The 25,740-nt window shown below is 38.9% G+C and overlaps 1 protein-coding gene across 3 annotated transcripts in view; it reads right to left on the minus strand.

Annotated features, from left to right (window-relative positions):
* Positions 1–25,740, minus strand: part of LOC107309305 (ubiquitin-conjugating enzyme E2 E2) — a 208,536-nt gene that overhangs the window by 14,427 nt on the left and 168,369 nt on the right. For 2 of the 3 annotated variants that reach the window (XM_015853994.3, XM_015853993.3), the window contains exons 4-5: positions 23,844–23,976; positions 9,627–9,774 (exon numbers count right to left, since the gene is read on the minus strand). In XM_015853994.3, coding sequence (XP_015709480.1) covers positions 9,627–9,774; positions 23,844–23,976 — 281 coding nt within the window. The remainder of the gene's footprint in view (positions 1–9,626; positions 9,775–23,843; positions 23,977–25,740) is intronic. The other variant, XR_014942960.1, reaches the window with a different exon arrangement.

The raw sequence follows: 25,740 nt of genomic DNA on the forward strand, positions 1-25,740 counted from the left end.
GTGCAGCAGTTGGCAGCCGAGGGGCAGTCTGACAGAATGGCATCTGACATGGAAGTGCAGATGAAGCATATGAAGTGTGTGACTGAATTCCTCCATGTGGAAAAAAGCAGCACCCAATGACATTCATTGACGCTTGCTGAATGTTTATGGAGACCAAAGAGCGGACATGAGCACAGTGAGGCAGTGGGTGGTGCATTTCAGCTGTGGTGACAGCAGTGTGAAAGACAAGCTATGTTTCAGATGATCATGCACAGCTGTCACACTGCCAAATGAACATCATTTCAATCAGTTCATCCACATGAATGGGAAGACTACAAGCAAGGAACCTTGTATGGAGGTGAATACTGGCTTCAAGGCATTGGAAATGATAGTGACCATATTGAAATATCACAAAATTTTTGCCAGGTGGGTTCCATGAATGCTCACACAAGAATAGAATGAACACTGTAAGCAAGTATGTCAGGACCTATTAAATCAACACGAGGCTGAAGGTGACAGTTTCCTGGACAGCATCTTTACCAGTAATGAGACATAGTGCCACAATCACGAGCCAGAGACAAAATAACTGACAACATATGCATTCCCCACTGAAGAAAAAGTTTTAGATGCAGACCTCAGAGCGTAGAGTGATGTGCACTGACTTTTGGGATAGGAGAGGGGTGATCTCTCTGGATTTCCCAGAAGCCAGACAAACTATGAATTCCGACTGCTACATCTCAGTGCTGACTGAGCTGAAGGCTTGAACTTCCAGAGTCAGACCAAAGAAGATGGCAACCTTCCTCTTGCAACATGATAATGCCAGGCCCCATTGAGAACTGTGGAGCACATTGCCAATCTTGGCCGGACTGTCCTACCACACCTGCAGTATAGTCTGGATTTGGTACCTTCTGACTTTCATCTGTTTGGGCCAATGAAAGATGGACAGTGTGATCACCTCCACTGGCACAGATTTTTACCAGTGCGGCATGCAGGCTCTTGTTCATTGCTGGCAAAAATCCATAGCTAATGGTAGCGGCTCTGCTGAAAAATAGTATTTCATAGCTGAGAACTGACTCTATCAAACAGTCTTATTGAGCTTTTGTATCTGTTGTAGTTTCCATGGAAATAAATAGGCGACATTACTTTTGGAGCGACACACATATTTCCCTGAGAACTACTCAGGGGATGAGAGTTCACAATTTTTTTTCCTGCTGTTCCAATAGTCCCCACAGTTATGAATTGATGCTGTGGGACTCAGTCCACCAGTAAGAACAAAATATCCCCGAGGGCATTTGGGCCGGGTTGGATGGGGCCCTGGGCAATCTGATCTAGTACATGATCGAGTGATTGGCAACCCTGCCTGCGGCAGAGGGGTTGGAACTTGATGATCCTGGAGGTTCTTTTCAACCCAAGCCATTCTGTGATTATATGATTCTATGAATATCTCATAACATTTTTATCAGCTTTATGGCAAAGCAAATTAATTCTCTTTCAATTCTTATCTATGGATAATTTTCATAGTGTGCTCCTACATTTCTTGCATTTGCTTAAGTTTCATTTTATGTTTATACACACATCACTGTATATGTTTAACAGTTATGGGTGTACATGTCCACAAATCTATAAAGATCAGCTGCAGAAAAAGTCTGTTGTTTCCTGATGGTGCAGAGAGTCCTGGTGGGACTCTGACATGCCTAAATCCCCCAGGGAGTACTGAAAAACCTGCTGTTTGTCTGCCTGCATCTAAATGCCTGTGACATATTGGTGCTGTGTAGGAGGAGCTGCACATGATTCAAACCATAGTGTAGTAACTGATATAGTATACGTGCTATAGTACAGTACAGATGGCATACTACAATATCTTTTAAAGGGAATGGCAATGATCAACTATCTTGGATTTGTAAATATCACCTCTAGAATATATGATATAATCAGTGCTCTAGAATATATGATATAATCAGTCCATATATGTACATATTACTTCAATAACTGTATAGCAGGTTCTGGAGAAATAGCATGAGAACATGAAGTATTTAAAGATAAATAGGTACGTTAGGCAAAAAGAGCTTTGATGCAGCAGGCAGGATAGCTTTGCTCATGTGATTGAAGTGGATGCTGATGAGTTTTACCGAAGCCAATCCTGTTTTGGGTGTTGTCAGTCTACAGTCACAGAGAGCAGAACTAAAATGATCAGTTTAGTGCTACATTTACTTTCCATGATACATTAGGATAACTTATTATGGCCTTTATGTATGTCACGCACATATCCACTCTGCTTATAATCCAGAGACACCAATACAGCAGAGTGACCACATGCTACCTTTGTATTTCTTAAGAAAAAGCCTCAGGAGCGAGCTAATATCATCCAGAGATGTCTCAAGATAGAGACTTCTAAGAGAGACAGAAAGCTCACACTGAAACTTAAAACCTAATCAAAACATTACTCTGTGAACTGATTCCTAACTGCTCTTTTATCATCTCTTATTTGTTGCCACGTTTGACTGACAAGGAATAGATTTTTTCGTGCTCGAGACACAAAGAGAGTATTTTTCCATTGTGCTGAAACAGTCTAGGAACCATCCCATTTCCTGATAGTATATAAACTCCGAAGAAAGGGGAAAAATAGCTCCAAGCTGAGGAATATAAATAATCTCAGACAACAGAACAATTTTATTGTTTACATGGCCCTCTGCTGCTTACAAAAGAGGTATGTGGCAAAACAAGACTATTTTGTTGTAAATCCGATGGCACTATTCTATGGCAGCGCAGCTGGTAGCCTGTGAGTACCAGAGGAGAATTAAAGCATCAGGGCTAAGCCAGCCTCATAAAATTGAACAAATCAAATATTGTTTTGCCAATTTCTAAGTATTTCACTCATTTCCTGGAATACTCACCACATTTGACATATGTACTCTAACATATTCTGGGTTAGTGCGGGAGTATTTAGGATTTTCCCATTTTCTATATGACTTGACAAAGGTGCTCTAAAAGGAAATGTTGCTCCATCACAAAGCAGTACAAAATATGTTTATGCACGGGGAAAACTGGAAGTGCTTTTAATAAACTGAACAGAGCTGTTTAGCTGCCAACTGAGAAGGAGAAAAAAACCAGCAAACAGAGATTTGATTGTTAAGTTGATTTTTGATAGTATCAAAATGTGCAGATTATGGCTTTAAGGGAAAAAATTACTTGAATGAGGAAAATGAGAAGTGGCTCATCCCTTGAACTTGCTGTCATCCAGAGTTTCTACATTCACTTCGCAACTTGGGGTGAGGGGTTGGAAAGAATGATAATTGGGAAGCCTAAAAAATTGCAGAAGGAACATCTGATGTGAACCGGCACTGACACAAAGCAGCCTCTGCTATGGAGGAGCACCAGATGAGAACAAACACCATACACGCTTCCTAAAAAGCCCAAATATAGAGAAGCAGAGTAAAAAACACCACCTCCAGTCTGCCGAGCAGTGAGGGGCATGGACCTGTTCCTCATTACCCGGGGCTGGGTAGCTATTTTAAAGTTGGAACATGGAAGCCAAACTGCAGAGCTGTGACCACAAGGCAGCCAAATCCTTGCTCAGAGCCAAACACTCCAGCATGGAACAGATTTTATTTTTACAGCTATGTTACATTTTCCTTTATTAAGCTGACTTAGATTTATTTTTAAACTTTTTTTTTTTTTTTTTTTTTGGGCAGGCAACTGCTTTCAGAACTCAGCAACTCTGAAAATAGATCTTTTTGTTGGTAGAGTAGGCACCTATTAGACTATTAAAATGTGTGCTGGTATGGCTGGAGCTTAGAGGCTGAATAAAGGAGATATTCCTGTGGAATCTAAATGACTGATAGATGCTCACTTTATAATCAGCCACAGCAGTGCAGGATGTTACTGCCCCTGCACTAGGGGTGACCACCCCGAAGTGGCATCAGGAGAATGGAGCATGTCCATGGGTATCACACTGAAGTCTGGCAATCAAGGTCATGATGGATGGGTTTTCCTCAGAGGTTTCAATTGAAACCACTTGACCAGTGAAGGGAAATTCACAGCTGGCTGGCTGTGATCTGCCAGTGCCTACCTGCTAGAGCCTACCTGCCACATACCAGTGCCAATTGGTAGTGATGGACTAATGAGGCTTAATTTTTCCAACCAATATGACAAATCCTCTGTGTAGGCACTCAAACCTTTCCAAACAGTGAGTCTGCATAAACTATGTGTAAAACTTTAGGGAAACAATAAAGGAAAAAAAGAAAAAAGGATATTGAATTACCTCCCATTTCTAGTTCCAGCACCTTCATGGCTGGTAAGGGTGCTAATACTTTTAGCAGAAGATATTTAGGCAACCTAAATCATGCCAAACCACACAGTGAGTTTATGGTTGCAATAGAAAAGCAAAAATGTTATCTGCAACTGCTAACTATAACAACCCTGTGATGAAAACAATCAAGTTTCTGAGAAATATAAAGGCAAAACATAAGGATGACTCATACAAAGAAAGCTTGAAAGCATGTCTCATGTCCCTAGGTGAGATGAGTAAGGATCCCCTAACCCTAGGATATTGCTTGACTCTGCTCATCAAACTTAGATAAATGTAAGTCATTGCACGGTCATGTTACTCAGTGTGGGTTAACAAAGTATGAAACCATCCACTAAAGCCTTGACTCATGGCAATACTTGTAAAAATCAGCAGGCGTGTGTCTAATGGAGGTATTATATTCGAGTACCACAACATGCATTGAAAAGCCTTTAAACATCAGCAGTCTGTTTTTCAGACATGCTGAGTAACTGCAGCTCCTATAAAAATTGATGGGACTCACATGAAAGTAAAGCAGTGGTATCCTTCCAGCTCATTTACTTCTATATGTATGCTTACTATTGAGTACATGCATGCTTTCATCTGAAACTACATTCACAGCAAATTTTAAGTCTGTGATTGAACAATGCCTTACATTTTCTGGAGTATTTAAAGAGTAACAGGGGACAAGCAGCTTTACACTGCTAACATAAAATGCTGTTGCATCATCTAGGAGTAGAGTCACAACAACTAACCTGGCTAGTGGTAAGCCCAATTAAGTGGTTACTGCTGTCAGTTTGCTCACTGCCTTTGCAAGACGTTAATCCTTTCTCTCTTCCTCCCCTCCTTCCTTTTCCTTCCTCCCTCCCTCCCTCCCTCTCTTCCCCCCTCCTCACCCCCCTTTTCCTCCCTCCCTTCCTCCCTTCCTTCCTTCCCCATTTGTTTCTTCCTTCCTTTCTTCCTTTGTTCCTTTTTTTCTTTTCTTCCTCTCTTACTTTCTCTTCCTCTCTTTCTCTTTCTCAAATTTCCATGCATCAGTTAAAGCTAGAAATTTGGCAGATGTTTCTAAAGAGCAAAGAAAGAGAGGCTCTCATGCGGCCTTTCATTAGTTATTTCCATTACAGTGGCCAGCTGAGTGTTTAATGGAACTGGACACATTTTGGGGAAAAAAACTACCATGGTTGCTTACAGCCTTGAGTTATCTCTTTTCCTGCTCTGTTCTGTACCACAATACAAACCTTGATCTGCAAGGAGGAGATTCTAAGTGCCCAAATGAGACCATGGGGGCACAGCCTGTACTATAGTGACTAGTGGCGACAGCAACATTGAGGCATCAGGTTCAGTTTTCCTGATACAGAATGCCAATGGGGCAATCAAGGGATAAAATTCTCACTGGCGCTGGAACTCTAACGTGGAAAAAATGGTATGCAAGTAGAAAACATTGACAAAAAAGCAAGGGAGATTTAGCAGGTCTTGTTCTAATGTCCTAATCAAGGCTTAGCCATGTGTTATTAAGCAGATGCGGTTTGATGTTAGACTGTTCAGACATCAGGGATAATCAGGCCAGCAAAGTTCAAATTTTGCATGTGTGAAAAAGGAGGCCATGCACAGGAAAAAGTTCCATTGCAGTCTCGTCAGTGGTTCAATTTATTTTCTCTGAAGCATTTGCAAATGAAAATTTTCCATATGACTTGAGAACCTCTGGCAGGGTTGTGATGGGAATGACCAACTGAGAACAGTAAACATGTTAACCCAGCTCATCATCATCAGCTGTCTAAATATAAAAATAATTAATTTGTTTTTGTACTTCAAGTTCTGTAAAAATGCAAATCCACAGGGGCCATCTGCACTTTAAAGCTATTTTGGATTAAGGTAGTGTGGGAATTTATACTCCCCAGGCTACTCTTCCATACTTAATGCACAGTTGACTTTTGCTCCAAGTAAGACAGATTTTCCTGACTTAATACATTTTCAAAGAGGGAGGGTATACACATGGAGTTACTCTGGAATAACTAACTGCCCATGCAGGCAAGCCCTAGCAGCTAACACTGAAGTAAATACGCTCATCACTCAAGCACACAACCTACAAGCTCTTACTCACACACAGCTTTATGCAGATGAAGCCATATATCAGGTTTCGTAGGGCTTCTCATGCACATGCCAAAACGTTTACAGGACTGGGGCCCTGCTTTGAAGGAAGAGAGGTGTGCTATGCCCCAGAGTACCACCTTAAAGAGAAGCACTAATCCCCAGACTGAATGCTAGTGCATCCCATCATCTCTCCCATCTCTCTGATATCATTCCAGTTGGCTCTCCTGCACTCACAGATAATTCACACATGTTCGCTCATACACAAACACTACAGCACCCCTTCCCCCCACAAAAAAGTCAGCCAGCTGTTACAAAATTCAAGACATTTCATTAACACAGTTTACTGCCTGATGGTGCCAAGCAAAATAGAGACAATTAATAACAATCAGGACTGAAGGGACTGAGACAGCTTATAAGTAAAAGATTGTATGAGTTGTTTAAAAAGGACAAACTAGCTCCTGCCTTGAGTGATAGGAAACAAAGGACGGTGATGTATAACAACGGAGGAAAGAGACTCTCTCAATGTCTTTTGTAGATGACTGTGTGAATGACAGAAGCGGCAGGGGCAAATACCTCTTTTCATTTGCTCAGCCTGCTGGAGAAGAATAGCAGCTCTTGCCAACGAAGCTGCAGCTGTGCTCCAGCTCAGTTTAATCACCGTGTATGACTGAGGGTTAATTAGCTGCCATTCTTACTGCTATTTGTTGTTCTAATGAAGATTTGCATAAATGTAAGGCTAGGGGGTAACTGATACTTTATTCTTCACTTCAGAGGGGCTTGGGGGTGGAAAACTTACCAGTCCCAAGTGTTTATGTTTGTGGAAGACTCAGTGTTTCCTTTCCATTTGACCTGATCTACTTCTGACTGATGAATGGTGAACAAAGAGTTCAAAGTTGCTTATCAAATTGAGATTCCTGTTAGGCTGCTGCCTTTAAAATGGGGCAGATCAGCGCAATGAAGAGAGGACCTGGTGATTAGAAAATCACTCCCAGCTGATAGAGAGCAAAATATATGCATATATATTTCCATGTGTATATAGATACGCGCATATGTGATATGCATATGTGTTATGTATCTCAGTGACATATAGAGATCAGTGATGCCTATATCTATCTATCTATCTATCTATCTATCTATCTATCTATCTATCTATCTATCTATCTATCTATCTACCTATCTATCTGTCTGTCTTTCTACCTATCCAACTACCTACCTGCCTATCTACCTACCTACGTTCTGGGTGGATGGTATGACATGCTAATGATAAAATTTCATAAAAATGAGTGGGACAAACCAGAACAGGCTCTAGCATATTAGGCAATACACTGAAAATTAAAAAGCCTTCTGTTGCACATCACTAAAATTTGAAGTTCATTTTTTAATATTAAAAAAAATGTATCTAACTCAAGGCAAGTAGTCTCAAAGGAAGGCAAAAATGACTCTGTTGTTCAGATACTGCTATCAGCTCCTCATAGGAGGAGAACTAGCAAGTAAAGAAATTACATTCACTCCTCACCTCCCCCAAAATTGTGCGAATTTTAACAAGACACAGCAACAAACCCTACAACCACTTTGTATTTACAGAGTGCATTTAAATTGAAAATGACATGTCATAAAATTCTTTTATTTACTACAGACACGACAATGTTTATAGCCACTAACCAAAAAAACTGAAAGGTAACTACCAATTTTTTGAATGTTAATGTGCTACACACGATAATATCTTATACAGCTTTCAGTGTTCATCTCAACTATTTGCTGAGTTAACACTGCTGTTTGACAACATCTGTAAACTGGTCTAAGGGAAAGAAAATGTCTGAGAGATCAGAGATGGTAAATTTCTAAGTTTCAAACCACTGTTTAGGACTGGTAAGCTTTCAAGCCACTGATTTGCCCCTAAAAACAGGTGAGTACAACTGAATGCACATCTATTTTCAGTTTCTCACTCACAACACAACTTTGCTATTAACTTCTGAAATGGTTGTATTTGCTAATAGACAGCTACTGATTTTGCCGCAGTGACTCAGCAGCTCTTTACCTGGTCTCTAAGACACTTGAGCAAATATCTGTTTCCTATCTTTATGTACGTGACCACTCCACCTGACTGCACACAGGCACCTCTGCACAGGTTGGGATGGGCACTACAAGCAGTCTGTCTTCTGTAGAGGCATGCAGAGAGCATCCAGCACTCCAGAAATAAACGTGTCTGAAACGGTACCACAGCACTCCTCTATAGCTCCTCAACACCTCTGGCTCTCAGATGGAAGGAACACTGCAGTAATTAATGCTACACACTGTAATGAACACACAAGGAAAAAGTGCAGCCAACTGCAATTGAAAGTTGACTTTCACTTTATCTGGAGCTCTGAAATAATTCAGACTTCTGCTACAGCGTGTGACTCAGCCCCTGATTACACAAGAATCTCACATTCCACACTTTGAAATGCACTTCTGTAGCCTTTTGGCTGGGGAGAAAAGTTCAGAAACAGGAAACCTAAAGTTTTAAAACCTAGATAGTAATTAATCATAATACAACAAAACTAAGCATACAATAAAAAAACAAACTCAAGAACATTCAAGATGCGTAAACAGAGCTCTTATTTTTTCTTTATATGACTCTGTATTAATGTCTTTATACAAATTTTTGAAGGCTGCAATGAGAACCATTCATTGGCAAATTGATTAAGAGAAAATGGAAATTACAGATCTAGTGGTCAATTGCAGAAAACAAATCTAAAACAGCTGAGGGAATAGGTTAAGTGCTATGCGAGTTAATATGAATGACAGCTTGCTTTGACTGCTCATACAGGCTGTCCAGGATATTGAATAAACTTCATTTAAATTAATTTTCATTATTTGTAGATTCCGTGTTAGACATCCATCATTGTCGCCACTATTCATATTCTTTTCAGAGGCCATACTACCAGCATATTTAAATGAAAGCTTTCCTTTTCAATATTTATTAACTCATTTATCTTTCTTGGTACTAATGTCCTGGCTGTAATTTACAAATTGGTGCCTACTACAAAGTATTTTCCCCTAATTAAACTTTCTGAATTAACAGATTTTTATTCCCAACTACTAAAAATACAAGAGGTCTTAATATCACATTTTCTTTTTTTACTGTGCTTCAATTTTAATTAATTTGAGACTTAAATTTTGGTCTTTTTTAAAAAGCAGAGCAGAAGAAGAGTGCACCAACCACATCCTAATCACTGACAGACTATGAACCGCAAAGGAATGCAAATGTATGAAAGTGAATTTGTCTTACCCGGGTTGCAGTCTGTGAGGAGGGAGCAGATGGAGAGGAGAACTTTAGAAATGGTTAATGCTGGACTCCAGTTGTCTTTTAAAATGTCCAGGCAGATGACGCCTTGGCTGTTAATGTTACAGTGATAGATCCTTGTCCGGAACGTTACCTAGAAAAGACAGCGTGTTGTCTAAGTGCAGCCATGTACAAGCCAATAATTACATGATTATTAAGCAATAAAAAATTTGCACAGGAGATCATTCTGCTTTTGTGTTTGAAATGTCAGTATCCTGTCAGTTCTGCTGTAGTGCTCAGGGTGAAGAGTTAGAAGAGGGTGGAAGGGGGGAAAGTGTTTTCAGTCTGGTTTTAGTTCTCACTGTTCTCCTCTTTTAGTAATAGACAATAAATTACATTAAACTCCTTGAGTCTGTTTGGTCATGACAGTAATCGTTGAATAATCTCCCTGCCCTTATCTCAACCTTTGAGCCCTTACTCATCTCATTTTCTCCTCTTCCTTTAAGTAGAGGGAGTGAGAGAGCAGTTGTGAATTTCAACTGTTCATCAGGGTGAAGCCATCACAGTGCCCATTTTATAGTTCATCCCAGCAGATCCTGTATATATCAAACTCAGGAGGTAACCACTTCTTTCAGCCTAGAATGACATGCTTCTCCTACAAGTGGAAGATATAGGCCTTTTATTTTTAAAGAATTTCAGCTATGAAAGTCTGCTCTGCTCTGTAGTTCAAACTGAGTACTGGGGCTACTGACAAGAAGGGAGAATAAAAACCCACTGCATTTTGGGGTCTCCATCAAGGAGACATGGTAGCTGTTCTACCTCTCATAAGAAAAACATCACACTAACACAGAGCAATTCTGTTTCTGATTAAATCAAGCAGCTTTGAGAAAATAATGGAAAGAAAGGTAACGGATTTCTGGTATCACAACATTACATCCAAGAATAAATGTGTTTTCTTGTAGGTACTTTTCCACATAATTCTGGGAAAACATTCCTGGAGCTCAGTGTCACAGACCAATGATCCATGTGATAAAGATCCCAGCAAAGCAAGTTCACCAGTTCATACATGCAGGTATGTCTAAAGGTATTGCCAACTGATAGGCAGAGGTTTTTCCCCTACATTTGTGGATGTTCTTATTCTTTTCTGACCTAAGTAAGTGCTTCACTTTGAATACCTTTATGAGAATGTAAAGTATTTCTGGCACAGTGAGATTAATTCATCTGAACACTACAGCCAACCTATTTTTTCTCCCACAAGAACTCCAAGCACGTCCAGCATTTGGAGTAAAAAAAAAGTCTTCTGTAAGAACAAGAAAGTAATATTTGGTGATAAAATGAAGTGTTCATCTATAAAGAGAAGTTACTATGAATTAGGAGTGCTACGAATGCACAGAAGCAGGGAACTGTCTTACACAAGGATCACGCTAAATGTGTCCATGAAGGAAGCTGGTATAAAGGAACTTCCTGTGAAGAATAGGTGATTGTTCATTAGGTCCCCAGACAGATTAACTCTAAGGTACTTGAGATATAACTGAATCAGGGAATATTTCACAGAAGGCTGTCCCATGACTCAGGCAACACTTTATCACCAGCTTAACTTTAAGGCAGCCTTGACCCAAGTGCAAGATTGCATACTGCTTTATTGAACCTCATGAGGTTCTCTTGGGCCCAATTCTCAAGCCTGTCTAACTCCCCTTGCATGGCATTCTGTCTCTTGGCTGTGCTGACCACCTCACACAGCTTAGTGTCATCCACAAATGTGAGGAGGGTGCACTTGACAATGTCAGCGATGAAGATATAAAAGAATATTGGACACAGCACTGACCCCTGGGGGGACACCATTCATTGCTGATCTCCATCCCGATGTTGAGCCATTGACCACCACTCTCTGGACTTGATTCCACAGCCAGTTCTTTCTCCATCCAACAGTTCACTTATCAAATCCATATCTTTCCAATTTGGAGAGAAGGATGTTATAGGGTACTGCGTCAAAGGCCTTACTGCAGTCAAGACAGATGTCATCAGTGGCTCTTCCCTTGCCCAATGATGCAGTGACACCATCATAAAACGCCATTAGGTTGAATTGAGCAGGACTGGCCTTTGCTGAAAGGATGCTGGTTCTTCTATATCACCTCCCTGTCACCCATGTGCCTTAGCACAACTTCCAGGAGGATCTGTTCTATGATCTTCCCCAGCACAGAGGTGAGATGGACAGGTCACTAGTTCCCAGGATCATTTTTATGCTTCTTAAAAATGGGTGTGATGTTGCCATTTTTCCAGTCACCAGGGACTTCAGCTGATTGTCATGACTCTTTGAAAGGGTAGATAACAGTAGAACAAAAGGAAATGGTTTTAAGTTGAAAAAGGCAAGATTTAAGTTGGATGTCAGGGGGAAGTTCTTTACTATGAGAGTGGTGAGGTGCTGGAAGAGGCTGCCCAGAGAGTTAGTGGATGCCCTGTCCCTGGAGGTGTTCAAAGGCAGCCTGGTCTATCATAGTATCATAGTATCATAGTCTTGTGCGGGTCCAGTATTAAATGTGGAGGTTGGTGGCTCTGCCTGTGGCGTGGTGGTTGGAGATTCATGATTCTTGAGGTTCCTTCCAACCCAGGCCATTCTGTGATTCGGTGATTCCGTGTGAGAGTTACTTGGTAACTACATCAACCAATTCCCTCAGAACTCTGGGATGCATCTCATCCCAGGACCTATAGTAAAGTTCTGCATGTGGTCATGAACCTGATTTTCACTTACAATGGGAGGGTTGTTGCTTCCCCAGTCCCCTCCTTCCAAATCAATTGTTTGAGGGCTGTGTCATAAGCAGTTATCAGAGAGAGTGAAGGCAAAAAAAGCTGTAGAGTACCTCAACCTTCTCCTTGGCTGTTACCAGCTTGCCTGTCACTTAGTAGGGGGTTACACCCTCCTGAACTTTCCTTTTCTGGTTGAGGTAACTGTAGAAGCTTTTATTGAACTTGGCACCTCTTGATGATTTTAATTCAAGTTGGGCCTTGGCTTTCCTGACTCCATTCCAACACAGCCTAGCAGCTTCCTTGTGCTCTTCCCATAGTACCTGTCCCTGTTTCCACTTTCCAGAACATAGCTGGAAAAAAGTTTTTGCTTAATTACTTTTCCTGAAAAAAGTGTTTTTTCATCCTTCCATGAATAAAAAATTGAGGACTTTTTTCAGCAGTAACTGAATACACTGAGTAATTATATGTACGTGGTCTCATCAAATGTGAGGGAAACCCACTGAGTCCATTGCACAGATTAAATTATACTTTCAAATTATTTCAAGATAAGGGTCAGTTGTAGCTTGCTTAGGAGAATGCCATCAATTTGAGCCCATATTTTAATGTGCAACTGTTTTGTTGTCATTTTAGAGGACAGACGAGTTGCCACATATTCTTTTTAAAGCAGCCAAGAAGGAACACTATGAATTTGACAGAACTCAGAGAGCCACTCAGATGAATGGAGGTAGTTCTTATTTATCTTATGTAAGCTGTTCAACTCCATTGACACATTAGGTTATTGGAGGATAAATGTAGTCAGGATTACATATGTTTGTAGTTGGAAGCCTATTCTTCACAAACACATTGATCTATCTATTTTTTTTTTTTCCTTCATCTTAAACTCATGACTCTGAGGAAGACACCCACTCGCGTGAGTGAGGATTGCTGCTTATCACTGACAAACAGGTCATCCGCTCACCAAACAAGTCAGTGCACTTGAAAATGACTATACAAATATACTGTGGCATTTTAACGACAGAATAAATACTGAAATTTTCAGAATTTCAAAAGACACTGTATGAATGATGGCTGTAACACACTGAGAACTGTGGATGGGGGGTGGGAGATCATGCTGCCCACAGGTGCTATAAAGCATGGCAGTATGTGCTGCCCAGGCCTCCTTGGCCATGGAGGAGAGACAACCCAGAAAAAGCAAATCCAAGTGTCAGATCCTGAACTGGCCCACAGATAATTTCCATGTCCTTTGGTGAACCAATATATACCCGCCTTCTGCCTGCCTCCCTACCCAGGCTATTTTGTGGAGGGATGCTGCAGTTGGTGCAAGAAGAGGTGACTGCCCTGTATAACTCTTTGGCTGCTGAGGAAGCCTGCAGGAAAACCATCATCTTCTTTCACCTTGCAAGTTCTTGCAGCGTCTGATGCCCGGACTCAGATGAGAACGATCCAAATCATTTATTACAAGTTCTCACATCACTTATATATCTCCACAAGTTTTCTTTTTCTAGCTTTCCCATTCACCCCTACAACTTTCCTGTCCACCTTTACATTTCAACAGAGCATTCCACAAACTCTTCAAACATTCATGCTGGGTGCTTATCCAATCAGAGCCGTGAGCTGTTCTTTCTTCTTCTAGAGGTGTCCTTGGTTCTCATGCTGTTTATCTTGCTCCCAGCTGCTGCTCTGTACAGTCCTCCTTGTATTCCCACAAGTCCTGGCCTGGTGGTAGTTACACAATCTTAAATCTGTTGAAAAGGTCAAGCTTAGCAGCCCCATCCTATTTTCATATGGCAAAGAAGCAAAAGTAAGATGTGGGATAGCTGAGATGACATATTGCTTTCCTCATTCAGGCACTGCCTCAAATTGCATCTAATGTGGGAAACGCTGATGTGTAGCTTTCTGGATGCCGTGTTTGTCATATACACATTTTAAAGTTTAGCAAGGTCATCTCTATTATGTATGTATAGAGAAGTCAAGTGATAACATCATTCCAGGTTAGCTCCATTTTCTTTAATATGGTCATATTTTAACCTTTGATGCCACTTAAATGGTTCCTATAAAGGATGCATTCTAATTCCATTTACCCCCTAATGAAAACACCTAAACAATCCCATTCAGAGACTCAAGGGAGCGTGTGGGTGTATAGTAGGAGTTATTCTCAGACAATTGAATGGTAGAGGAGTAATTTATCTTTTTTTTGAAAGATAAGTGCTCTCTATGGATTTACTCTCTTTGATTCTGCAGTTTTTAGAGGATATCTCATTTTTTATTTTGAATAAAAGTTCAGGTCAGAGAAATGTGAATTATGGGAAATAAGGAAAAATAGAGCTATCTTCTGAAATTGTAGAAGTACTATAAAGAAGCTTTTGAAGGGTAATGATAAGGAACTTATTTCAGTTATGGAAGTAAATAACAACAAACTCATCTGTTTACCTACTGCTGAATGCCAAAACCTTCTGAGAATTGTAAAACAGAATTATACAAATAAAATAATAACAAAAAAACCCCTTTGTATAGTCTCTAAGAAGAAAATGAGGTTATTTTTCTAAAGGAGGGAGAGGAAATGATTACAGAGAAAAGAAGTACATATAAAGCTATGACTGGCTTTTCATTGAGTGTAAGTTTTATGACAGAAAGACTGTTTACAAAACTGAGGAAGGTCAGAGTGAAATGGAATACACTTGAGTGACTGGAGTGAATTGATTGCATGCAGGACAAATTACTCCTGGATCTCTGAGTAATTTTGATCACTGGTTTTCCAACATGACCTAGTCTCAGAATCCGTCACTGTCTCAGTTTTGCTCCTAATGTTCATACGTTAGGTCTAAAGCCAAGAAACCACCACGTCATTTGCAGCCATGAGGGTGACCAGCTTAACCTTTGGTGGGACTTGGAGGTAGGCATGTAAAAGCACTACAGCTCTGAAAGGGCCAACTCCACAAACACACCTTGTGCACTTTCAGACCTCACTGAATTTGTAGTTCCAAACTGTATCTAGAGGAAGAAATGTCTCTCCATTTTTGTGTATCAGCAAGCAAGGAACTACAACATGCACTCAGGAACTGCATTATTCAGTCTGTTTTGGTTCAACTCCTATCCCCTGTTCTTCATTCCTCTCACTGAAGCTGAGTGACTGAGCAGGGACAGATTCAGAGTCCACAGGAGAATAAATGGAAACGAAACTCTTTTGCTTGGCCAACACTGGAAGCAGGACTGAGATCCCAGGGCTCTCATTCCTGCAGTTTTACAAAATTTCCTTTCACGCTCTTTCATTTCTTACAAGGGTGCAATCCTGCAGTCCTTCTTGAGATGAAACTTCTGTCTTTCTCTAATATTCCCCAGGAGTTCTGTTTTAATAAAACTGCAGTGGCACTACCTGAAGTGGAAGAAGTTGTACTGCATACAGAAAAGGTTATATATATATTAAAAAATACGATGCCCTTTATGATGATGTTCATGGAGCTCAGGAGGGAGTAAGAATTCTCATATCGGTTTGTCAGAGTTTATGAGCAATAGATTTGTCTGCTCAAACAGAAAGAATAATAAAAAACAAGAACAGGCCTGCACCCTTTAGTCATTTTAGAAAAATACTGTAAAGCAACCTAAGTGAACATTATTTACAGCTATGAGCGACACAATATCCATGTAATAACCTTTGTGTTAATTAGCATCCTTAAATTTCTGACTGGGTGCACTTCATTTTATCTGTGCCCAGCACTGAGGCTGCCTTTTTATGACAGAATGATCCATCTCTGTTTTGCAGCTACAGATTAGTAGCATGCACACAAGCAATTGCTGGGATACTTAATGGATTATCACATCAAGTGTATAATAAATGACTGACCTCACGATACTCACTGTTTAAAGAGCAAGGTTTAAACATACGCCAAGAGATGAACTTCAGACAGTTCTTACAAAACTTTAGTTGGCAAAAAATAGTCACGGTTTAATATATCAAAGGGAAACATATGTGGTCAGTGTTAGCAGGAAATATTAACTCATAATTACTTTTGTTTGACCTACAGAAAAGTCTGATATGCAAACTATTCTGTGATTGCTGCAACAAAATGCATTGTGTGAGATAGTTAGTGAAAGTGATCATGATTTAAAAGGCATGTAATAGTATTCATATGAGGGAATCTTTTGCATTGTTGAAAATGAAACAGCATGCAATGTGAGTAATTATTCATTATATTCATGGTAATTATGAAGCTGAGTAACTACTCACCCTGTCTCAGGAAAAAAATATCAATATGAATAAGCACAGCAATGCTAAATGTGTGCTCTATAGAAATATACTTAGTTTACACACAGACATAATAGCAGAAAGTGTGAAGGGGGATTTAAATGATCTCTGATGTACTCAAGAAGGCAAGTAAAAAAAATTCTAAACTGTACAGCATTTGAAAGCAAAAGAACAGCATTAGAGAAAAAAAAGGAAATGAAAAACTGTCCAGGTTAGAGAGATTCAGAATTGAAACAATGCTGTAAGATGCAAAATGTCAAAAGCATTATCTGACAAAGTCAGTGTGAGTTTTATTAAAATGATTTCAGTTTAATCAGTGTAATCTTTACTATACTTAGTAACTACATATGGAAAGTCAGTAATAAAGTCTGTTTATAGGCAGCAACATTTTTAAGGACTTACTGCCCTTTTAACTTTTACAAAGCAAATCCTCCCTTACGTAGAATAAAACATTTAGGCTTTATTGTCCAAGACACACTTCCTCCCTGAGTTCCCCAAGTGCTCCTTTCCCTCAGAACTAACTTGATTTTTCATCTTCACAGTTTGTCTTCTTTAGTAATAACATAGATAAAGCTCCCTTTCAGATCTATATACATGCATCTCTACTCATAAAAAAGGACAAGAAAGAGCAATGATGTAAGAAGTATTTTCACCTCATGAGCAGATTTTATGCAGTAGTGAGAATGTGTGCAATGTGATAGAACTACTTAGCTCCCAAAGCATTGGAAGACACTCCAAGGATTATTAAGTTCCAACAGGCAGAGCCACCAGCCTTCAGAAAGAAGGAAGATCTTTGTTGGCTAGAGTGATTTTCATCAAGACTAAACAAGTAAGTACAAAACAGTGATATAAATTAATATATTTAAGAGATAAATCCATTCATTAGAAGAAATGGCAATTCTACTAGGAGGGAATTCTCAGATATCTGAATTCAAAGGAAATCTCAGATTTGCATGGTACCGTTCTATAAAATGTCTTGCATTTACTGGTAATAAAATATAGTTGTGGATGTCTTCTGGCCTTATGTGTTTCTTCCCTCCATGTCTCCATGATGCTCTAATTTGGGAATGCACTGAAGTTTCTGAAGGAGCACCTTGAGATGACCCACACTGAGCTGAATAAGGCACAGCACTGCCTGCAGACACAAAGCCTATGATATACAGGGAGCATTACAGCAAGTGGTGATGAGGGGTCACCAGGGATAACAGTGACAAGAAGCCATTGTATTGAAAGGCTGGTCATGTTATGGGGAGGGCAAGAGAAGGCAGACTGAAGCCCTGCCTACAACAGAACTGAAGATATGGTACATAGTGGTGATTAGACAGCTTGGATTTAAGGGGACTGTGAGTTTGGGAGGCTCACATGTAAACTGTGTTAAGGGAGAGAGATGTAAATGAAAGTATGGGTCTGCCAGGTAAGATTTGTTTGAGCAATTTAGACTAGCAATATCAAGGAATGCTTATTTTTTTCTCATTTACCCAGACAAAGGTGTCCTTAACAGCCAGTCACTTACACACTAAGTGTGATAGAGTAAAGCAGAGAATAAAAGGAAGTGTCCATCATACACATAACTGAATTTATGAAATTGATACAAAGATTTTATCACGCCAGAAGGATTCCAAATAATGATATTTTGAGCATGGAGATTAGTGTTATACAGCAATTACATATAACAAACTGAAGAGATGTTTAATATTGCCATTAAGACCAGACTCTACACACCTTGTATATTATATTTACAAAGGGAAAAGACTCCCCGTGCAGTCTCAGAGTTAATTTAAAACAGCTAAGCTTTCAAATGCTGAGAACAATTTTTCAGTCATTTGATAGACATATGAGATTTACAGGGAGGAAATGGAGTTTTCTGTTATTTTAATTTTGATTTAGAGGTGATTTAGCATACTGCAGCTTTCAAGTCCTGTGAACCATTTTTCATTCAACTGAGATTAAAGTCCCTGGCAAGATTAATTGTAGAGTTGGGATTAAGAGATTTTATAAATCACTCAAATTAAAAAATAAAGCTAGCAGAACACTAGGATAATGATAGATATATCCATATTGTATCAGCTACAGCTAAATTGAATTGACACTGTAATAGACTGAACGCAGTCAAATATCTGTGTAGAAGTTATTAATGAAGATTATTCTTGATGTAAATGCAGACACCACTGCAGTGACAACTCTTGCGGGGAGTGTGCTCTTGTGGAGTGCCCATGGTTCTGCAAACAACTGTATGAAAAACTAAGCAAAGATTTCCTGGTCTGGCCAGACAGTATGCAGGATGACAGAATTATCACCCTTCCTTCAACAACTCTAGCTCCTATAATATTGCATTGTTAATTTGCCACAGTAGTTAAATTGTAGAAAATTTCTGGTCAAAAAGTTTGTATACTTATATATAATTGGCTAAATTCAATCTCTGAGCTTTAACAGGTGCTAAGTTCTGCACTTCAGTCACAAAAACATCCACCTACCTATGCAAGCTGTATATCCCATTCAAAACCCAAGAGACAGGGATGGAACGAGAGAGAGAGCTTTCCTCCATAAAAGTCAAGAAGAGAACTGTCTGAATCCATTAAGGAGGAAAGAAAGATAGCAGGAAAAAGAAATCTCAGAGATATTTTTACAAAGGGCTGAAGGGTTATTAAAGCATTGGAGAAATGCAAGGTTATTTCTTTGGCAGGCCATCTAAGCACTTTTCGTCATTTCTTTAAGTGGCTGCTCTGAATCAGCCGCAGCTTTCTTGATTCTAGAATTGGTTGCACTTTGAGGCAGACATCTCATTTTGGGGCTGAAGTGAAGCCTCCTTGCCCTATGACCAAGACTGAAATCCCACTAGCATTTGGCCTTTGGCAGAGATCATGTATGTATTATCAGCGTTTTGCAAACCCAGTGTGAGACCTGGGGCACTGCTGTAACGATGGAGCGGTTCTGCAGGTTGCCCGCTTCTTGGCTTGCTCAACTTATTCCCATGGAGTTACTGAAGCTTCCTTGCAGTGGAGGCCAGCCAGGATTTTTAACTGATTAGGGCATCCAAAAAAGCCAAAGTTAATTTGTCCATTCTCAGATGAGCTGTTCTAAAAGTCTTATTTTCTGGTTACACAGGGAAATCAAAGTTAGTCTGGGAAGGCAAAATGAAGCAAAATGCCATGAGTCTTCAAGGCAAACAGAGCTAAAGGGGCACTGAACTTTGCCTCAGAAAGCTGGGAGTCCAGTTTCAGAACAAGTTGAAAGACAGAAATAGACTGACTTCAAAGGGGAAAAATGAAAATCATGAGACCAAGTTACGCTCCAACCTACCACGTGGTATCATCTAGTTTGTTGAAAAGAAAATTTTACTTTGATATTACGGTTATGGCTCAGCTTTAGAGAGACACTGACATAACAGGTGTCACTACAAAGGCAGATAGAAGGAAAACTGACCTTTAGGGGAAAGACTGAAGTGAAGACTGATGGTGGTGATGCTTGGGTGTACAAAGCCATGAACATAATAAAATAAGGCACATAATGTAAGGAATAGAGATAAAGGAATAAAAACTGAAGAAAGCAGGTTAGCTATCATAGAATAATTAAATCAAAGAATGGCCTGGGTTGAAAAGGACCACATGATCATCTAGTTTCAACCCCCCTGCTATGTGCAGGGTTGCCAAATGAAAATGTCTTTGTGCATTCCCCTCATTCTCAAAAAACAGGCTGAAGCATCTTTTCTTCTTCATGCTCAAATTTGCTCTCAGATTTTTAATTTTAATCCATGTTTTCCAATATGAAGCAGAATTGATCAATATGGTCAGAATAAGCATCAACTCTGTTTATGAAAAGAATTTGGATCCTCTAGAAAATATGAAGATCTTTGTATAATATAAAACAAAAATATGGTTGCATCATTTTTAAAAAAAAATATGATAATAACAAACAATAAAGTACATTTATCCAGAATCCACTTCCAATATATTAATTTACTTTCTTAATTTAAAAATTATTTTTCACTTCCCAACATGCATTTAAAAATACACATGTATGGTAAGAGTATGCAACATCTCAAAATAGATTTGGAATAGGGCTTGTAGGAACACTTCTGCAGGTTTTAATACACTTTGGATTAGGCCCTTTAATAACAATAACTATGTGACACAGGCATTTGCCTTTGGAACCTCGAGCTGGGTCAAGTAATCACATCTGGGAAATACAGTTTCTGTTTCTTCCCTGGACTTCTGTGGTCACATTTTTAGTAGATCAGTTTTGACAGTACTCATTTAAATGTTTCCTTAGTTCCTGGTAAAAGAGGGATGAAAGTGGCCCACAGAAATCTCAGGAGGAATGTATGAATTCAATCATAGAAAGAAACATGAATTAAACCCTTTCTGCCATGTGCTGACATGGAGGTAACCTTGCCAACAGTTAGGGATACATTTAACGTCCTTCTCTGTATGTTCCACAGTTACGTATTTTCTCTCTAGTTTTCTTTCTTTGTCTTTATGTATATATACAGAAAAACTTTTTAGAGCCTTGAAGAGTGGGATATACTTAAAAAAATAATTCTAAGATTATTTACTCACATAACCTTAAGAACAATGATTTTAAAAAGAACCCCAAATATCACAAATTTCTGGTGAAGCAGAAGAGTTGCCAGCACACAGTGACACAGATAGCACTGTACAGTGATGCCACATGTTATATTCCACATAACCAGCACTTTTCTTTAGCTAGAAATAAGTGTTTTGAAAACCCATTTAGATACCATTTCCCAATGATACTGACTGGTAGTAGCTACTTTATGACCAGAAGCCATCTTTCCACACTGCTTTATTCAAGGGACTTCCCAGGCTATATAACCTGTGAATCAATTTCACAGTATCTGAAAAAAATGTGTAATGAAGTAGCAACAGTTTAAGATTTTCTACAGCGGGATTGAAAATAGGGGTTATTTATGACAGTGGCTCAAGTGAATAGAATAAGAATCTATGTGTACAAAATACACTAGTGAAATATTAGTTCTATCTGACACTATAGTCCCCTGTGCACATGTACTCATTACTTTCTTATAGATAACAGTTTCTCACACCATAAATACTGCCCTTTTAGTAATACAATTTGGCATCATCAGGTATCTTGTCCTTTATCAAGCTGTACATTTTCATATGATTTATATGCACACATTTCTCACAATGACAATTGGCTTCAAGATAAAGACAGACAAAAAATGTATTAAAAACAGAATAAGAACCACCACTTTGCTTGATATTTCATTAATAAGCAATGCACAGCTGCATTATTCATGTCTGAAAAAAACACAGTTGCCAAACACAACTGAGAGTGGACTGAAAAAGTCTTTGTCTCATGGGCAAACAGCAAACGATACTATTACATTCTATTTTAGAAAGATGCTGTTGTATACATTGCCTAAAACTGAACAGATTCAACAAGGAGAAAATGTAACACTGCAACTTGGTTTTCAGATTTAGTTCTTTACTTATCAGTTTTGGATCATTGTGAGAACTTCATGTCCTTTACTATATTCAAGAAATCCATTCAATGGATATGCCAATACCCACTAAATAAATATACTCAATAAATAAATAGAAGTGAGAAGAAGAGAGGATTGCCTGAGCTCAGTGTTCCTGTGCTTTAATTGATTGACAAAAGCTTGCAGTTACAAAGTTTCAGTGTTTTTCTTCATTGCACGATCACAATTATCTAAATCAGAAAATTTGTGGTCAGCATAGATTACAACTCCCTTAATATTTGTCTGCAGCCTCAAAGTTTCCCTAAACTGGAACACTAGAAATGGGAAACAAAATTAGGTCATCTCTATCTGCTACAGCATGTGGTTTTGTCCCATCTTTAGGCCACCGATTGGGAAAGTGCAGTTTACAGAATGACAAGTATTTTGAACTAATCTCTCACTCTTTTCTTAAAACCTTTCTCTCTGATAATAACTACTATGAACATTACTATCGCTGCATAACATTTTATTTACAAATGCTCCTCTTTAAATATATTACAGCAACCAAATAGGAATCAACGGCTCCCTCTTTCAGTGCAGTCTCATCTACTATTGGCAAACATGATGTCTCAAACCTTTCACAACTGTGTCAAAAACTGGGAAGCATTTTTGGTCTCACAACTGTTATGGGGAGCTGTTCCAAAACCTCATTGTCCACACTTGGAAGGCAGAAAATTAAATTATTTTCACTTTGTTTCATAATACACAGGCCCATCAATTTATTTAATTCTATGAACAGCCTTGCTGGGTAAATTTTAATGTTTCTCCTTACGCTAGTGAATATGGGTGTTAATAATTGTAGTCAGTCTTCCAGATGAAGTCTTACAAGTGTCTTGTGTATGATGCCAGCAATTCCTTAGCTCTATAGGAAATGCCAGATGATGCATTTTAGGAGTGTATTTGCTTTCTTTTTTTCCCAGATGTATTAGTCTGGTGGTTTGCAATAACACTGTGATCAACCAGAAAAATTCCATTTGGACATCCTCTCTCAACAGTTATTACTATTGGTTATCAATGACATACTACTCTACTGCACTTCATCCCATTTCTGTTTCTCTGGCCTTCAAAACCACTAGATATTTCCTGCATGAAATTCTAAGTCTTCTCTGTCATGGTAATGATCTGCCAGCTTCATATTATTGGAAGAGTTTTACATTTTGTGGTTAGCATCATTACTGACAGCATTAGAAAACAAATCTGTAAGGAATTCTGTTAGTTCTTGACTTTCTATCCAATTTCTTGTCTTTGCTGACATATTTCTAAAGCCTTCCAGAAAGCCAACATAAAGCAATTAAATCTTTACAAAGAGTAGCGTAGTCTGCATCTGGAGAAGTAATTTGTATGAGGTAGCACAAAAGGTGCACATTTTGTTGGGCTGCCATAGACCTGTGGTGAATTATATGGGTCAACTGGAAAGATTCTTCAGATACTTACAAAGGATGCAACTCAAATATAATTACCTTCATATTCGAAACAAATCCAAATCAAACAAATAACTGCTGGAAATTATACAACCATTTGCTAAATAAATCCATATCTATCCAACTGTACCAGAGACATGCAAGCAAATTTTAGGCAATCATTTAAATTCTTTCCATCAAAATACTCTGTTTAAATATTCATTATTGCCTTGGAATTTTTATATTTCATCCTACAAGAGTATGCCAACATAGATGTTAAAAATATCACAAGGAGAAGACTCCTATCAAACTTTTAATATCCTCCTACTAACCTTAGGCGGTTTAAAAGGATAGTCCGGTGAAAAGGTAATGTCAAGGAAGAAAACTCCACCTTCATATACTGACCCTGGAGGCCCCAGTATAGTTGACCTCCATTCATAAATGTTGTCTCCTTTGGGTCCAGCACTAAAATAGAAAACAAACAAAAAAATAACATAATAACCACATACAATTAAGAAAATACTGCATCAGTTACAGTCTACTAGTAGTAGTGCTGGATTTGCAGCAATGATGTGGGTTGAAATTGAGTACTATAGTTGCTTAGTTAGTCCTGCATGACATATCCTACTGGTGTCCTGAGCTCTGTCAATGAAGTGATATACTCAGCCAGGAAGAGGTATTAAAATCACACTATAAATTATTCAAATAAGCACAGAAAAATTCTTGACGGTTTTATCTCAAATATTTTAGTGGGCAGATGTGAAGTACTTACTGTACTAGCATACAGAGGCTTTGCTGAGATGCCTTGTCACTGTCTTGCCTCACAAGCCTTCCTATTTTCATCTACCTTCTCATCCACCTACCTCATCAGTAGCAGCATAATTACACACATTATTATACAGCACATACAGTACTAAAGGCAGTGTGGTACGAATGACCTTGCAGCTGCACTTTCTAAGTTACTATCCGAAGGACTTCTGTCACTAGTACAGAAAGCTGCTTTAGTTGGCAATTTTTACGCTATCTTAAAAAAATCATAAACAAGAAGCAGTTCAACTGTTGGATTCTGTTAATTCAAAGTTTTCACTTAATAACACAGCACTGAAACAATATTTAAAATCTGTGATGAATAGTTCTACCCATGAAACAAGAAAAATCTCTTATCTACACAGTCAGTGCCTGGAAAAAGACAATTGAAAACTACTGAGTTTATTTGACATTACTATTCCAAATGCTTATATAGCCTTCCTTCATACAACATAATGTTTATCCACAGAAAGGTGTATTTTATCCAGAGAGGCCTCTTAAGGTATATGAAGACTTCTTTTTGGTTCACAGCCTGCTGATACAAGTCATTGAAAAAGGACATGAATTTTAATTAGGATCAGTTGGGATGGGAACTTTTGAATAACTGATTAATATTTTCCAAAGGAATGCAGTGTTCGTAGATTTTTCAAATCAGTGACATAGTATTGTCTTAAAGCATTTCTTGTGAAACCATTCTTGTTGTATTTGCAATAAAGATTTCCACAGTATGCAGGGGTTAGTGAAATAACCCTGCGCATAGAACAGATGAAAGCTCTTGGCTATGCTCCATGCCTCACAATGTACCCAAGGCATACAATTATTATACGACATCATGTCATGTTCACTACTCAACTATTCATTTTGTTCGCTGAAAGTTAATAAAACCCTCTTTCACCTGAAATTCCTTGGGCTCCCTTCATTAAAACTTCTGACTGCATGATTCCCTTCATACAATGCAGTGACTTAGTGTGGCATAGTTCATTAGTCATGGTACCTACATCAATTTTCTCTAATAGCTGTTAATGCTTCTTGGCTTTCTAAACTATGTGCTTTCTTAACAAAAATGGGTTACAGAGAATATAACATTATGGAACATTAATTAGCTATCAGCCATAGTAACACAACTAGCAATTGTTTTAAAGATAAAATCTGGCTTTTAAAATGTCACAGTAGCAAAGTGTTGACTGTTTGCCATCCATCCATCCATCCATCCACCCACCCACCCACCCATCCATATTTCACAGTGTCTGCAATACATCAAGTTGCTAGCTGCCAAACAAATTTAATTTACCCAGTTCTCAGTTTGCATTAACCTTTGAATAATAAAGCACAGCTGAGACTGCTCTAAGAAACAAACCAGAGAATGAATAATTAAAAACACCTCCACTGCCTTTAGAAAGACCAATGCCGAGTCAACAGGGA

Source organism: Coturnix japonica, chromosome 2, assembly GCF_054131305.1.
Source record: "Coturnix japonica strain WE chromosome 2, WE-NBRP24, whole genome shotgun sequence".
Taxonomy (NCBI): domain Eukaryota; kingdom Metazoa; phylum Chordata; class Aves; order Galliformes; family Phasianidae; genus Coturnix; species Coturnix japonica.